The 16,879-nt window shown below is 37.6% G+C and overlaps 1 protein-coding gene across 38 annotated transcripts in view; it reads right to left on the reverse strand.

Annotated features, from left to right (window-relative positions):
• The window catches only part of TCF4 (transcription factor 4), a 324,983-nt gene that overhangs the window by 36,510 nt on the left and 271,594 nt on the right, over positions 1–16,879 (reverse strand). For 20 of the 38 annotated variants that reach the window (XM_065598779.1, XM_065598775.1, XM_065598770.1 and 17 more), the window contains 3 exons: positions 13,805–13,910; positions 10,932–11,065; positions 5,608–5,740 (listed from right to left, as the gene is read on the reverse strand). In XM_065598779.1, the coding sequence (XP_065454851.1) occupies positions 5,608–5,740; positions 10,932–11,065; positions 13,805–13,910 (373 nt within the window). Of the gene's footprint in view, positions 1–5,607; positions 5,741–10,931; positions 11,066–13,804; positions 13,911–16,562; positions 16,626–16,879 lie in introns of all 38 variants that reach the window. The other 18 variants (XM_042850651.2, XM_065598773.1, XM_042850657.2 and 15 more) reach the window with 1 other exon arrangement.

Genomic DNA, 16,879 nt, shown 5'->3' on the forward strand with positions numbered 1-16,879 from the left:
CTGAATGTTTTCCCCATTATTAAAGCCCTTTTCAAGGGCTAATGTCTTTAGCTGAAGGAGATTTAGATTAAATTAATTTAGAAATGTTTCTATAGTGTTGCTTGCACATCCATCCTTGATTGCTTTAGTTTTTGGTAATATTTTTACTCATTATTCTACACTGAAAAATAAGATTATAGGCCAATAGTTGCTTATTTGTGATCTCAGCTTAGTTTGAAATTAGGTGTGCAAGAAATACAAAGTTTTAGGATTTATTTCTCTGAATCACAGTGGAGAGTAGGAAGTTTTTACACTCACAGATAACAACAAAAAATGTAAAGTCAAAGAAACACAAGACCTGGTGTTAATTAGAGATAAATGTTTAAGTAATGTAATGTAAATGCTATAAATTCTAACCTAAAAGTTTGTAACTTGAATAATTTCAGACTGACATTTAGAAATTGAGTCACAAATTTCAGAAAGTGAACTATAAAACAAATCAAAACCTAAATACTCTGTACTTTCTTTCTGGATATTTGTTTTAAAGAAAGTGATTCTCTAATTCAAAAAAAGGCAAGGAGAAAACTCATTGTTTCAAATCTTCACAGAGAATATGAACTCCAATAGTTTGCTGTCTCCACATGTGTGGAAATCCCATTTGTTAATAGCAAAGAACCATTTGCATATAAGGAGAGTAGTTTCTCAGAGTCACACTGTAATATTCAGATACTTTAGGAGAATTTAACCCAGTGATTAAGATTAAGGTTGCATATACAGATATAAAACTCTGACAAAGTTCCCAATATGACACTACTTACTACTACGAACAAAGGAATTCCTGCTATATACTGCAGGAAAGAACTTTGAAGACTAACAGCTATGAGAGATAGTAGAGAAAGTGAACAAGCTAAGGGAACTGACAGATAGCTCTGCCCTAGAGATCAAACTGGACACATTCAGACTTTGAACTCGGCTCTGTTCCTGAAAGAGAAGATTTCATAGTCTGAGAGTAAATGGGATGTGTGTACAATACAAGTGCTGCAGTGGAACAACTGTAGCATGGCAGCTACACTGCTGCAGCACTGTAGTATAGACACTTGCTACAGTGATGGAAGCGATTTTTCCACCACTGTAGTAAATCCTTGACAGGCGGTACCTAGGTTGACAGAAGAACTCCCCTGTCACCCTAATATAGGGTTTATGTTGGTTTAACTACAATGCTCAGGGGTGTGAAAAATTCACATCCCATAGCAACATAACTAAGTTGACCTAAGTTTTAGGTGTAGACCAGGCCTGAGATTACTCTAAATAAATGGAGCTATTGTGTATTTCTTTCTATTTCTCAAATAAATTAGCATTTTGTTTAAATGTAAACTTATCTTTTGTTTAGCTGGTATGGTGATGTAAGTGCTGATTGAAAATTATGGGTGACAAGAAAATCTCTACCCTTAAGGGAGTAAGTGAAAACAGATATGGCTAATTGCTTTAGGAGTGCATAAGGTCCTAATAAGAGGTTCAGTATGGTCTGTGGTCTGATAGCAGCTGGGGGTCTGCTTAGCACATTGTGCCCCATGGACTTCAGGGGTAAAAGGACCAAGCCCACAGAGATTGTCTTGACAATCCCTAGATGTAGGACAGACACCAAATTGTACAAGAGGAAAGGAGCAGTTAACTCATGGCATACCAGATAAGCAGGTGACCTGCATTATTGTTCTTTCCCTAACAAGCTTACTCCTTTTTCATTCATTAAAATATAATTATTAAAAATGTAATATATTACATATAATTAATTACACATTGAAGATATACATGAGATAGGTTTATTTGATTGTTTTGGTATGCAATGAAATTGGGATGCTTAAACAACTGGAATGTAACTCCAGCTTCTGTAAAGAAAAAACACTGGTATCTTAAGTGGTGCCCTACATAGAAAAACGCTATTTGAAAAATAAGGAGATGCACTAGGGCTATGCTTTGGGGTGGGGTCACAAGAAAAATTCCCCTAAGAATGTGTTTTCTCAGATATTTTGGGAAACAAACATTGGTCTGATTCATTTATATGTGGATCCAAAACTAAAAGTACTGCCCATATCTAGCTGAATAAAACCATACCTGGTCAAGAATGGTTTCTGTTAGAAAAGAAAAGAAAACAAAACAAAACAAAGCGCCTCATACAAATAAGACAAGCTCCTGCTCTAAATGGGAAAGCAGGGGAAGAAGACAGGGAATCCTTATGGCCCTGTTTTCATCCTTATACCTCCAAGTCCATCTTGATGAATGTATGAGCTTTAGCATGGATATATTTTTCTAATATTCATTGGAACTTAAATTAATGCTGGTATTTATTGGTAGTTCCAGTGTATACCTGAGAGTGCCCAAAACACTCTCTCTTGTATATTTAGGCTACATTCACACTATGACCTAGGCGTGTGACCGCCCTGCACCTTTAATCAGGGGGGGGGGGGGCAGGGAAGGCGGGATTTGGCTGGCCGGCCGAGTGAAGGGAATAGTGCTTTATGCCTGGTGTGGGGGGGGGGGGGGGGGGGGGGGGGAGATGAAAACTGCTGCAAAAAGGGGTCAGCGTGGTTGCTGACTCATCCACTGGGAATGCAGGTTTAAAAGGGGCAGCTCGGTGTCTAAAGCCTACCTTTTCACATGGGCCAAGACTGAAGCAGAAGGACTTAAAAAAGAAGTGTTCATTAAAGGAACGAACGGGGGGGGGGGGGGGACGGGACTCCTATGATTGGTACGGCAAGGAGCCAGCCACCCATTCTTATAGCCCATCTTAACCCTCCTACTGGTGTTTCCTTGCCCTGCCAGCAATAAGGGCCATTGCTTAGATTGGTAGGAAGCTGGTGCTGTTGCCGTCTGAGAGGCTGGCTAGAATGAAGAGACTGATATCTTGGAAATGCTATAGTCCATGGATTCTGACTCTCTGTTTGAGGGAGGTAGAGCTCCTTTAATACTGTGACCAAGTTTAGGCAGGATGAGGGAGAAAATGCCAGCTTGGAAGCTTAGGACTCCTCTATTTTACAATTGGATTTGAAAATGAGTAGTAAATGTTATTGCTCTAATTTTGAGCTATACTTCTACTTAACATACCTCTGCTAATATAATAAAGAGAATATGAAAGGTTTTTCTACCCAGTGATGGATGGATTCATGGTGTGGGTATCCTAACTATTCTGAAGAATATATATACACAATGTTATACTTAACCCCTTAGAAACCTCTCATCAAGTTCCTGTAGGAACAATCCTGTACGGGCAATGGGATTGAGTTCTTTTCCATTTCTAACTTCTGTGATTGAGACTGAAAATCTTGGATTCTTTGAATAAATTCCCAGGCACCTGTATCTCAATAGCTATAATTAGATCTAGAACACCTAGTCAATGTAACTGACAGGACACTGGATGCACATCTATAATAAAGCATTCCATTAAAGAATCCAGACATCTTACACTAGAATCCAAACTTATAAAATCATGCTCTTTTTGATTGGACAGCACTTAATATGAAGGTAGAATGGAAGTTATGATTTTGTGTAGAAAGAAAACTTAGCTCAACTCGGTATTTATAGTTGATGGACTTCCCAAACTATGAAGTATTGACATTATTGGATAATATTCATATTCCTCTTGAGCTATGTGACTATTTATCACTTCACTGGATCTGGAAACTTTACAATCTTGTAAAAAAATAAAATGCAGTATTATGTGACTGCTCTAATAGCAAAATTAATGTGAATCCGAGGTCTCATGGGGAAACACACTCAAAATTACTACTAGAAAAGCTGTATATTGCAATGCATCATGTAATAGAAACATGTCATTAGAAGTCAAAGTAGCAAGGAGGATTAATACATGAATCAGACAGGTATTCTGAAGTAATCTTTAGCATATACTGTATTAAATCTATCTTAATAACTAGTTGCTTAAAAATTGCATAGCTTTGGACCTCGGCAATACTATGCACAGGATTAAACATAATTTCTAATCAATGTTGTCATGTATTCTATTCAGAAAATTTCTTTTACCCAATGCTGTTCAAAAAGATCACAGGTCTTTTTCTGAACACAGCTGATCTTAACTGCACAAATAATATTAATTACAAAAGTGTCTCTTCTAGATATATGGAATTTACTAGCAATAAATAGTTGTTTGCTGTCAAGAATACGTTTTAGGGATACTCAAGCACTTGCTGGACCTGATTTTGCTTGGTAGCTCAATGGGACTAGCCACATAGTAAGTACAGTGGGTTAAAAAGCCTGAAAATATTTTGTTGCAAATTTTTAGGGCTTTAGTCAAAAATTGAATTTTCATCAAAAATGCTAGTTGAAAATTTTAAATTTAGAAAATTTTGACCTGCTCCAGTAGTAAATTACTAGTCAATGTGAGTATGGGTGGCCAATTCAGAAACCATCTGCTTAGGGCCTGAAGACTGGATTCAAAATGAAATATATTCAAATTCCATTCCCCGAATGTTCTGAGCTCCTATATTGTTATCTTTAAGGCTATTACAAAACCAGGCACAGAAGTTCGATGCATTAAATCTGGTGCTATCGGACTCTCTGAGAGATAATGATTTTTGTATGTCATGCTCACAAAAAAGCAAGGAACTCATTGTAAAAGAAGACTTCTCAATGGAATGGGAAGATTGAGCACAGAAATCCTATACTGTAAAGGGATACAATTATCTCAGACAGTGACAAATGAAGAAGAGACTATTAAATTTTTCCTTTGTTTAGAGACCTTGAAAAATATGATGCCCATGTGTTAATACTTGAACTCACCCTCCATTCTTACTGCATTAGTCCTGCTTAAAGTCATTTTATACCGAATCATGTGTATAATCTGAAACATGTGTCAAACTATGTGTTCCCTAGTTACCAAGTATTTAATTAGCTTTATTTGTTCTTTGTGATACAGGCAAGCCAATATTTCTTTATTTCCTGCATTTAAGTCTGAACCAGAATATGTCAAATATTTAAGAAAGTATACAGATGTATGCTATTAATTTACAGAGGTTGTTACAAAAATATCAGTAACATCAGAAAAGAAGGCTCTCTTCTTATTACACAATCATGCTGCCATCACTGATTTCTACCACACTGTGTGGAAATCAAATAAAAAATTGAAGGGGATGAACATTAAAATATATTGAGTGAAGTATCAGTTCACAAGGAACTGTATGCAATTAAAGGGGGAGCTTAATTCAATAAAATTTGACTTCCCATCGACTTCAAAGCCAACAGTATCAGGCGCATAGTTTGTGTAGTGTCTTCAGTACAAACTTTAAACCAAAGTGCTTTACAGAATTAAATGCTATATTTAGACACTTAAATAACTGAGAGAAAATATTAAAAAATATGAGTAAGGAAGGCAATAGGTCAGGTACAATATATTTATTTAAATCACATTTCTATTATATTTATAATCTTTCTGGACACATATTAGAAGAAAGTTTTCTTCTAATGTATCAAATATATTAGGAAATAAATTTTAAAATTCTTAAAACGGAAAGGTTCAGTACAGATATACTGCACCAAAGCAGATGAGAGGCCAGGAGAGATAAATGAAAGAGAGATATGCGGTATTCAGATTCATATGGAGATCTCTTTGCAACTCACCCATTATACTGTCTGTTCCATTCGCAGGTGGCGTGCAGGAAGATGCATTGTAATGATTTGTACCACTACGGTGGAAAGTGGACATCGGAGGAAGACTGGAATTGATGTCTGCTGAGGAGTGTGATGGGTAGCTCTGTAGCAGAAAGTATAAAAAGTGGAACAATTTAAATAATAAAGCATGAAAGACAGGCTGTCTGGATCATTTAATTCAGGATTGTTACAGGTTTCAGAGTAGCAGCCATGTTAGTCTGTATCGCAAAAAGAACAGGAGTACTTGTGGCACCTTAGAGACTAACAAATTTATTTGAGCATAAGCTTTCGTGGGCTACAGCCCACTTCTTCAGATGCATAGAATGGAACATATATTGAGGAGATATATATACACATACAGAGAGCATGAAAAGGTGGGAGTTGTCTTACCAACTCTGAGAGGCCAGCAATGTGCCAGCAATGCCCCTCTGCCATGTACATTGGCCAAACCGGACAGTTTCTACGCAAAAGAATTAATGGACAAAAAGCTGACATCAGGAATCATAACATTCAAAAACCAGTAGGAGAACATTTTAACCTGTCTGGTCATTCAATGATAGACCTGCGGGTGGCAATTTTGCAACAGAAAAGCTTCAAAAACAGACTCCAACGAAAAACAGCTGAGCTGGAATTGATATGCAAACTAGATACAATCAACTTAGGCTTGAATAGGGACTGGGAATGGCTGAGCCATTACAAACATTGAATCTATCTCCCCTTGTAAGTATTCTCACACTTCTTATCAAACTGTCTGTACTGGGCTAACTTGATTATCACTTCAAAAGTTTTTTTCTCTCTTACTTAATAGGCCTCTCAGAGTTGGTAAAACAACTCCCACCTTTTCATGCTCTCTGTATGTGTATATATATCTCCTCAATATATGTTCCATTCTATGCATCCGAAGAAGTGGGCTGTAGCCCACGAAAGCTTATGCTCAAATAAATTTGTTAGTCTCTAGGATTGTTACAGTATTTCACCTAAAGGAACAGGTCTTGTTGTCATGTGTATAAAGGAATGAGTAATTTTTTCTACTCAGATATCAATGCAGGAAGGTTCATAAACTTTGATACTATAGGATGAAATTAAGAAAGAAAATGTATGCTGCATACCAGGAAACACTTGGTGACAGTGATATCTATTAGTTGGAGAAATAGTCTCCTGAAGGAAGTTATAGAATCCGCATAACCTTGTGATATTTAAAACTAGACCTGACAAAGCACTAGAATATATTCTGTATGGAAACAAGCCATCACCGGGATAGACTAGTTAATCTAATGAGCCAAAATGTCTACCCCTGCTGCTCAGAGATGCACTATAAAGCTGGTGAATCAAAGTATCCAAAACTCCATGGGTGATGCATTGATGGCAGGTCTATTTGTGGTCTGTGTGTGCAGACAAGCCCTAGAACATTGTCATCTTTTAGCCCTAAGAAAAAGAGGGTGTCACTATGCCTTGGTAATCCCTGGTTGCTGCAGTGGCTCCTTGGGCAGCTGGGAATAAATTAAAACAACCCCTGGATCAGGGGAATATAAAAGTAGCATAAAGCCATCTTTGTGCTCTACCCCTATATAGGGTCCTACACCAAGCACAGGATAGCCAAAAATAAAATCTGGGCCACAACATTGTCTCTCTCTTATTTTTTATTATTCTATTACTTTTATGGTACTTTTGATATATTTAAGTACCAAATACTTGGATTCTGTCTACCTCGAAGTTATAAGGACATAAGCACATCATACAGTTATATAGTCAAAACCTACATTCCTTATGCAGTCAGAACTTCAATTGAGTCTAACAGGGGTTTTGTCTCAATAAAGTCTGAATAAAGATTTCAGGCTTTGACTCACACATAAACTACCCTAGGATAGCAACTCATAGTCCAACTGGCTGAAGTTAACATGGGTTAAGAGAGTTTGTCACATTGCTCACAAATCAGTAAACAGTGATTGTTTAGGATAACAGTCTAAATCTGAGTAATGCCGTGACCCTTGCTGAGTTCTGTTCCATGACACCCACACAAAAATGGTGCTTCATTATCAGCAAGTAAGATGTTATCATTTCTCAGGGGGAAAACATCAAAGGGATACTACCAAATATTTTAGCACAAACATGGGATCTGCCTTAAAACGTATGTAATTTGACGAGGAAACGGTACTCTGCATTCTAAGCAACTATTAAATCAAACAAACAAAAAATATAATCCATAAGAAAATAGAAATAATAAACAGCAACTATTCTTTTTGTGCTGTCTGTACTGGCACTGCACTATCACCAGTTAACTAACAATTCAAGAGCTTGTACAGCTTGAACTGAAGTCATTCTGGCTTTCCTCAACAGTCTCTGCATATACTAAAGGTGCTGACCTCCCACTTTTGTCCCAGTAGAAATCATATAGGGCAGCAATTAAAATACCAATGCCTCCCCTCTGTGCTACCTTAGGCACAGAAGACCTTGCTAATATAGAGAAGCGGGACAATAAATAATATGGACCCAAGGTTCAGAAGTGCTGAGCACTTACAACTCACATTGATGTCAATGGGAGCTCTGGGGTCTAGATTCACAAAAGGACTTAGGCTCCTAACTGCCACTTTAGGTGCCTAAATCCCAGAATTATACTCCACTGGGATCCACAAAATCCCTGCTCAGCTGCCGCCGAACACTGTAGATGCCTCACCTAGCTCAGCACCAAAATTTCTGCAGTAAATTTTCCCTAGGTGTTTTACGTTTCTGCCTCTGAGCACGCACACATACTGCTGCTTCACTCTACACATCTGGACACCTCAGCCCCAGAGCAATGGGAAAATAGGCTCTCCTCTGCATAACTCACCCGCAGAGCTCAATCGTAAGCATGTTCAGAGCTCACCTACCGATTCATGCCCCACACAAGAACTGTGAATTAGTAATTTAAAAAGTTACTGGATCAGGGGGACTGGTTACTGGGGCTGCCCCAATTTATCCAGAGTGGAACAGCTTCAACAGGACAAACAGAGGGAATATCCTGAGAGGTAGCAGAGTCCTGTTCAAATGCCTTCTCCCACTTCAGGCAAAGAGGGAACTTGAACTGAGGGCCTCCCACATCCCTGGTGAGCGTTCAAACTACTGGGCTAAAAGTTGTTGTTCTTCTTCCCTGCCTGCTTCTTGCAAAAACGACTTCAGTCCCAGGTGTCAACAGAGAGTTTGCTGATGAGAATCCTAAGCAGAGGGAGGCACCTCCCTGTAGCCTTGATTTAGGCACTTATCTCCCTAAAAAGGGTAGGACTTGAGACAGAAACCCTCTCTTTGGTATCTCCCATTGGCTAGCTTAGGTGGAGTGTCACCTAAGATGCTGGTTTTTGTGACTTCCATTTTGAGGTGCCTGTCTCCTTCCATTTATCGTATAAGGAGCTTCAAAGCCTAATTCATACTTTCTGAATCACAGTGATTTTCTAGACACCTAAAAGATATGCTTGGCAAGGCTGCGTGTCACCACTCATAATTTCCATAGTGAATCTAGCTCTGGGTGCTCACCACCTCTGACAATTAGGCCAAATAGTAATTCCCAGATAAAAACTACATTTGGAAGGTGTTAAGGTTGAGAGTACCTATCATTGATTTACTGTACAGACCATTACAAAGATGTTGTAACGATCCCAAAGCCAAGCTTTATCAACCAAAGATTTAACGTTAGGGTTAAACTTGAAAGAAACAAGGCCATTCAAACAACCTTATGTAATGTAATGGCACCGTGCAAGAACCAAACATTTATGATTAACGAATATCAGCACATGGTCCCAGATCAGATTAAACTTTTTTTTTTTTTAAAGACGCATTCAATTTTTTTAAAAATATTTTTTCTCACTGTTTCACTACAGGGAAGCGTTCGGGTTGCTTCAGTGCCCATATTACGCACATTAAATAGACATGGCTGAACTGCTATTTTATATTGGTTGTAACTAGGGATTTATTAACCTTGTGAAGTTTGATGTTTTGTGAAGTTCTTGAACTATTTTTTTAAGTTCACAAAACTAAATTCACAAACCTGTGTTTTAACCCTATGTTTTTTTCCCCCTAAAGACAATTCAGTTACAATAAGAAGCATACCATTTTCTAGCTAAAAAGAAGTCTATGGTAAGTTTTATGGACAGCCAAACTCCTCCAAAAATTAGCCTAGTTCACCTAAAATCAATATCTATCTTTTCTCCTGTACCCTTGGGTCCTTTTTCATAGTCTCTGATAAGTAAAATCTGCATTTAAACCCCAGAACGTGTCTCAGTTGAACCTAGGATGGTCACATGGAAATAAATTAGAAAAAAAGTTTCTCTCTCTGTAGCTGAAATAATTTACAAGTTTTGGGGGGAAAAGCATCTCTCTTCACCAGTCTCATCATTTCGCTTTGCCCAGTATACTTTCCCTTGTGCTTCTAATGCAGTGGGAGTCGACAGGATTCTGTTGTTTGTGTACAGCATCAGCTCAGCCATGATGTTAGGGGAATACTCCCAAAGCTGTGCACAATGTCTATACAGTTCTCTTTTTGGTCTAATCAAATATCACAGTCTGAATTAGTCCTATCAAACCGCTTCTGTGTTGACAAAGCAATGAAGGAATAGCATGGTGTTCCACTAATATTTATTAAAATATTTAAAAATATTTTTGCAAAATAAGGAATAGACAGAGTGATGTCCATGTGAGGAATATAAAACTACGCTCATTTCACTAGCTAATTAATTTCCACAGAGACTTAAGCTAAAAGAACAACCTATGAGAAACGACTTCCTTCTTCCTAATCCTCCACCCCAACTTCCTCTCCAGAATTATGTTGGTATAGCTTGTAGAATGGACAGTTTATAGTTCTGATATCTTATGATTCTTCAGGGATAGAACCAGGAGTTTTATACTACCTGATAGGAAGATTGGCTGCCAACTTTCCAATGATATAAGTTATATGCTTCCAGCGCTGATAGGTACATAAGAACTTTTAATGGAAACAGTTTCCACAGAAAACTATTTTAGGCAATTTTAGAGGTTTGCACAATGATAACTAAGGTATCAAGCTTTGCAGATGGAGAAATGTATAATCCACAACTTGAGAGATACTTATTTTGTAAAATATGTGGCATGAGATTACACTGTGGGTCAATAAAAACATCTTAGTGACATGAGCTTGGTATGGGCACTTTCTTCTCAAGTGGCAAAGCTATGAGTGACTTATGCTGGTCATCCCAAATGAGTATCAATAAACCCTTTGTCCCACATCATGCCGTTATGTATTCTCTCTCTCCATACACGTACTCATGTGCATTAGAAGGTTAACTTACCAAACGGTCATGTGGATGCAGGCTGCAGTAGCTGCTAGACTGTGGAATATGAGAAGAATTGCCCAACATTCCTCCATAACCAGGCTGATTCATCCCACTGGAGGAGCTCCATGGGTCACTGCTGTGATGACCATCTGTAGAAAAGAAAGAAAATGTGGCTTCTCTGAAGGCCATAAATCTTGGTTATATAATTGTTTTGTTTTGTTTTCCTGTAAACTTTAAAATAACTGTCCTAATGGGGCTTGATGCATATGCAATGTATCATTGTGTCGGTTAATTGCTTACATTACAAGACAGCAGCCATAAAAGGAGTGCTGTATATTGTCTTTTTGTCTCCTAAGGGCTACACAAATTTAACATAAAAGCATGCTCTTAATAAAAAATTAAGCTGAACTGAGCAACAGCGAATAACAATATCATCTTGAATCATTTCAAGTCAGTCACATAACTGATGCTAAAAGTTTCTCTAAAGTTTTATTCCTGCCATTTTATCACAAGCTTAAATACATATTCCCCAAGTTACTACAAATTTCAGCTGGGACAAAATATGAGCTTCAAAATAAAATAAACTATGAGTGTTTAAATCTGAATTTAGAGTGGTCTAACAACCTTTGAATGACGACACTTCCTGCACACAGGTGATTTGGTGGGTCATTAGGAGGTTTTGGTTCTTAGAGAGGTATTACTTCCTCTGCAAATAAACAAGCCGTTTTGTATTTCTGCACCAAAAATGCCTATGCCTTCTGGGTGACTCCATTGTAATACAATGAGATACAGGCTGCATCTCTGACTTTTAGACGTTATCCCCTAAATCAAGTCAAGCACTTAAAGGGGTGCCTAGCCTACTTAACCACACTTTTTACATTTAACTAGATCCTTGGGAGTAAGTCAAGTTTTTTTGTTCTTTAATGGAACAGTCCCATAACATTTAACAAAGCATAATAACCTTTTCATAGGTATTCTGAATCCCAATTTAGCAGAGATTTATATCACTAATATAAATCTCTAACAGATAGTTAAAAAAAATTAGAGAAAGGTTAGCATCCTCTATTCGTTTCTACAAATGCTTAATTTGTATAGAACTCTTTGGGTTTCACCTTTATTAAATTCTATAATTGGTTGTTCTGTGAATTTTCACAATTAAAATTTGAGATCACAGGTTCATTGTTTACAGCCTATGCCCGCATTTTCTGGTTCAAGACAGGGAGAGGGCATAGGTCTTTGCAGCATAAACCAATCATCTTCCAGGGAACTGACAGAATGGGACTCTATGATAATGTTCTCTTATCCCTGTCTCCCTTTCTAATGGTCTCTCTCTTTTGAGGGGTGATACAGAACCACTGTACTACCACTGATTGAGGGGGCTGCCTTAACCCCCCTGCTGGGGGTACACAGGTATAAGGCAGAAACAAGTGAGTTTGGGAAGTAGAAAGAGCAGCATCTGAGATGGTGACTTGCTGTGTCTAACAGTCAGATGTGGTGGAGCAGACTACAAACCTTTGACTCCATAAATAGCTGAGATCCAAGCCTAATGGTATGAATGCTCTTTTCCTATTCTGAAGGCAATAGCTCAGCCTGTCGGGGGCCTATACCTACTCCCATTTCCTGCTGCGCTTGCTGCGCAGCTACTCTGCTAGGCTTCTGCCTCTCTTCCTGACCCCAAAACTAAATGTAAAACATAGCGATAGATATAGGTGCTGGAACGAGCAGTGCTGCCTCACCCCTGGCTTGAAGTGGTTTCCATTATATACAGTATTTACAGTTTGGTTTAATGGCTCTCAGCACCCACCACTATACAAATTGTTCCAGCACCCCTGGTGATAGGACGAAACCAAAATCCCAGATATGAACATCCTTACTTATGTTCCCTACCTGTAATATAAACAAACTATAGGTCCCAGCATGAAATACTCCTTTTTGATCACAGTGGGTTAGTCTAGTCACTCAATGGAAGTGAAGTATAGACCTGTACTCTCCATGTGCCACATTAAAAGTGATGTGAGATGGAATCAGATTTTTTTTTGGGTGCGGAGGATGGACCCCAGAAAATTAGAGTCTCATTTCCACAAACACTTCTGCACACTCTTAGCAGAAAATATCTGAAAATATCAAGATGTGCATCAAGTTACGCAGATGCATATTTGTTTACAGGATCATGGTCTGAATGTGGTTCTCAAGCTCTGTGATCTTTGCCTAAGTAGGGCAAAATGCGGGTCCTACACTTCTAAATAGATTGTTTCATTGACTCACTCCAGGACTTTTAACTAATAAGCTACCTGAAACTTTATTTCAATGGGTTATAAGTATGAATAACTGCAAGAAATACACTATCAATATACAACACTGAATGTGTAAAAACTAACATTTTAAATGGGAGACACTATGTAGTTAATTTAAAAACAGATTTAGAAGTTGCTATAATACACAGTATATATTATACACACACACTTTATGCTGTGTATTGTAAATATTATACACTTTATACATTCTCTCACTCATACATAGACACAGATTTATACACAAAGTATCCATGCATATTATGAGTATTTAATAGATGTATAATATATATGCATGTACACAAACTCTTTCAAAAGAAAGCCTAAAGTAATTCAAATGATAAGTTTCAGAGTAGCAGCCGTGTTAGTCTGTATCCGCAAAAAGAATCAAGTAAGTTATTTCATTATTATATTTCGTTACAGGATCAAAACAAGATGCTCATAGCCATAATGGTCTATGCATTACAGATCTTCATTTTAATAGTAACATAACAGCACACAAGATGAAATTCCATGATGTCTCTAATACACATATGTCAATAAATATATACATGAAATATATGCACAATATATTTCTCTTTGAAAGTAGCATCTTACCTTGCATGAAGAAGGAGCTAGGAAAAGTGCTGGCTGCTGGTTTTGAGGATGGATAACCTGGTGAATCCCTATTGTAGTCAGCAGTGCTTGCTGACGGGGCATAAACCTAAGGAAAAAGGATTAATTTAGTATGCCTTCAGCAATGACTGAAATATTTCAAGGCATGTTGCTTTAAAAAAGAAGCAGGAATGAAATACTGAATATTTACCTGTTCGGTCTAAATCAGTTCCTAACATTACACAATACTTCTTTTGGAATACAAAAATCTCAGTATTTGTGTGAAAAGAAAATAAATTTTAAACTTCAAAAGAAACGTAGGTATGGCATTTTCCAGCCTTAGACAAGAATATTTGTGAGGTGTTTGTCAAACCATTTCTAGCTGTAAATATACTGTACAACTAACATATGTTGGACCTGGTATCTTACGGAGCTTGAAAGAATTGAGAACATGAAACAATACTGATTTATTATATGAAAGTATGCAGCTTTCACACATTTAAGGACAAAAATGAAAGCAGTGTGGAGAAGTCAAACTCTTTGTTCCCTAAATGCAAAAATGAAATTTAGAAAACAGCACTATCAAGGGCACTGAAAATTATAAACATATCTTGGGATATTAAATTCCCATGTTACTAGGTCTTTGCAGAACAGCTTGAAAGCACTATTAAAAACCTAGATCTACACAAGACCACCAACACAGCATGCGTGTGCATCAGGGAGAAAAAAATCTTCTTTTTTAGTACTTATTATATTTGTGTGTGCAATAAACTTAGTGTGTGTGCCAAAAAACTAATTTACTTACATTTGTTTACTAATACACGAGAGAGTTCTGTAACTAGCTTTTTACAAAAATAGTTCTTGTATTTTCTTGTTATGTTAACCAGAACAACATAAAAGAAAAAAAGTCTGCACTCATAAGGTATAGTTTAACTTTGAGTTTTCTTTTGCTTAAATTTATATATTATATATGCATATTAAATCCTCAATTTTTTGTTTCTGATTAAAAAGTTCCTCTCTCCAGATGGCCAGGAAGACTGAAGCACTGTCATCTTCTTGATGAAAATGGATACCTTCCTGCCTCCATTTTGAAGCAGGCAGCAGATCACAAAATTGGCAGACAGCCTACTCTGACATTCACAGGTCACAGCAAAGGGAAAGAGAAATCCACCAATAAAATACAACTGCAAGCAATGTTAGAAAAAAATCCCATCTATGCTCATCCTGCATCTCACAAACATTACAAGAGAAATCAAATGATTTCTCTCAACAAAATAAACAGAAAACTAAGAGCCACCCTTATGCTGAGTAACTTATTCTGAAAGTTGCCCTGTTGATTTCAACAAGGCTACCTGATGTGTAAGGTACTGCTCTACCTGAGTAAGGTTGGCAGAATCAGGCTCTAAGCACTTCTGCAAGAAGAAGTTTTCCTGTATGTATGTATTTAAATAAGGTGCATGCAAACACATGTTGTGAAAATACAAAGATTTGTTGAAATTTTTTACACACATTTTCAAACTACCCTGGAGGGTCTTTATATAAACTCTATATGCATGTCAGTCCCTCCTCCCCCAAATTTAGAGCCTTCAAGGTATTGGGGACCCTCAGCTCCTACTGACTTCAATTCAGGGCACTCAGTGCCTAGCAGAATCATGAGAAACAGAAAGGCATTTAATATCCAGATGCTACTGATGTAGTTTCATTCAGCTTACTGTAAGCAAAGTGCCAGTTACAGAATCAGAACACAGTAATATTTGTTTGAAGACTTCTAGTAAAGGCAAAAGGAAAGAGTAAGACTCCAAACAGAAGAGCACAAACAAATCTAGACCAAAGGTCTGTCAGCAATAGCCAAAAATCATTTCCCTTGGAACTGCTTAATGTATCTCGTTGATGCTACTGGAGAGTGATAATAAAGGATTTTTGGAATCCTTGATGTCAGATTTAATGCTAAAACAACTGTCTTCAGGTTAAAGACAGATCGGAAGGAGGAATAACAGATGATATACTACAATATACCTACTATATGGTAGCACAGTAATATAATATAAATGTCAGAAAGAAGAAATAACATAGAAGGGAGTTTACTGGTCATTCAACTTATACACTCTTCAGAGACTTCTCACACCTTCAAACAATGTAACCTTCAACCAGTGTATACTGACTGAAAAACACATATATTGGAGAAGGCTTATACAGCTACATTTTTAAAAAATAAGCAACGAATCATAGAGTGATTAATATTAAAATTGAGGTGTACTGCATTGAGGTATTTAACTTTACTGTAACTTTCATGATCCCACAAACACTATGATATATTTAACTACTGTGTGCAATTAATACGCAAGTTTTTACATGGTGTTCATTTTACAGTACATTAACATTGTTCTGTTGCTTTTTTTAAAAGCAGGTGTGGTTAACAGTAGGATGGTTTCTTAAATTACAAGTACATGTGGGAAGTAGATGAAGATGTAAGTAATATGATATATATTACAGTTTGAAATAGCTGCTTCAATGCCTATCTCCCTCCATCCATCCAGTTACATTGCTCTACAACTTTTTCCTACATCTTTGACTTGACTTATTTAAAAATGGGGGGGTGAGGGGACTACTGGATTTTTTAAATTCTTTCTTTTTGTGAATGTTGTGCTCATGAAAGGTGCTAGATGAACAGTTCTGGAGTCTGAATGCATCTAGGCACTGAACATGGGAGGGGCACTGCACGCTTCCTCATACTGCCTTGCCAACATGCTTCAATGCTGACCTGGAAGCACCAGTCTCGCCGTTCAGTTTCACGCTTATTCAGTCTGTGGCTTTTCTGCTGAATCTGCGAACAAGTAGGCCAGTTAGGAACTGGAATAGGACCACTAACTGCTTTCACACAGCCCACTAAACAGCCATCAGCTAGCTACTCTGGCACAAGCTGACCTTTGCAAAAGAGGAGCTTTCTCTTTGTAACTAGCTTACCTGCCTTGTCGTCTTTGTGTTACTCCTTGACCTTCCAACTGAATGTAGCTCTAATTTAATGTTACTATTCAGGAGAGGACATTGATAGCAATGCAGCTCTGCAGAAGCAGTACG

Source organism: Chrysemys picta, chromosome 6 (genome assembly GCF_011386835.1).
Source record: "Chrysemys picta bellii isolate R12L10 chromosome 6, ASM1138683v2, whole genome shotgun sequence".
NCBI lineage: Eukaryota > Metazoa > Chordata > Testudines > Emydidae > Chrysemys > Chrysemys picta.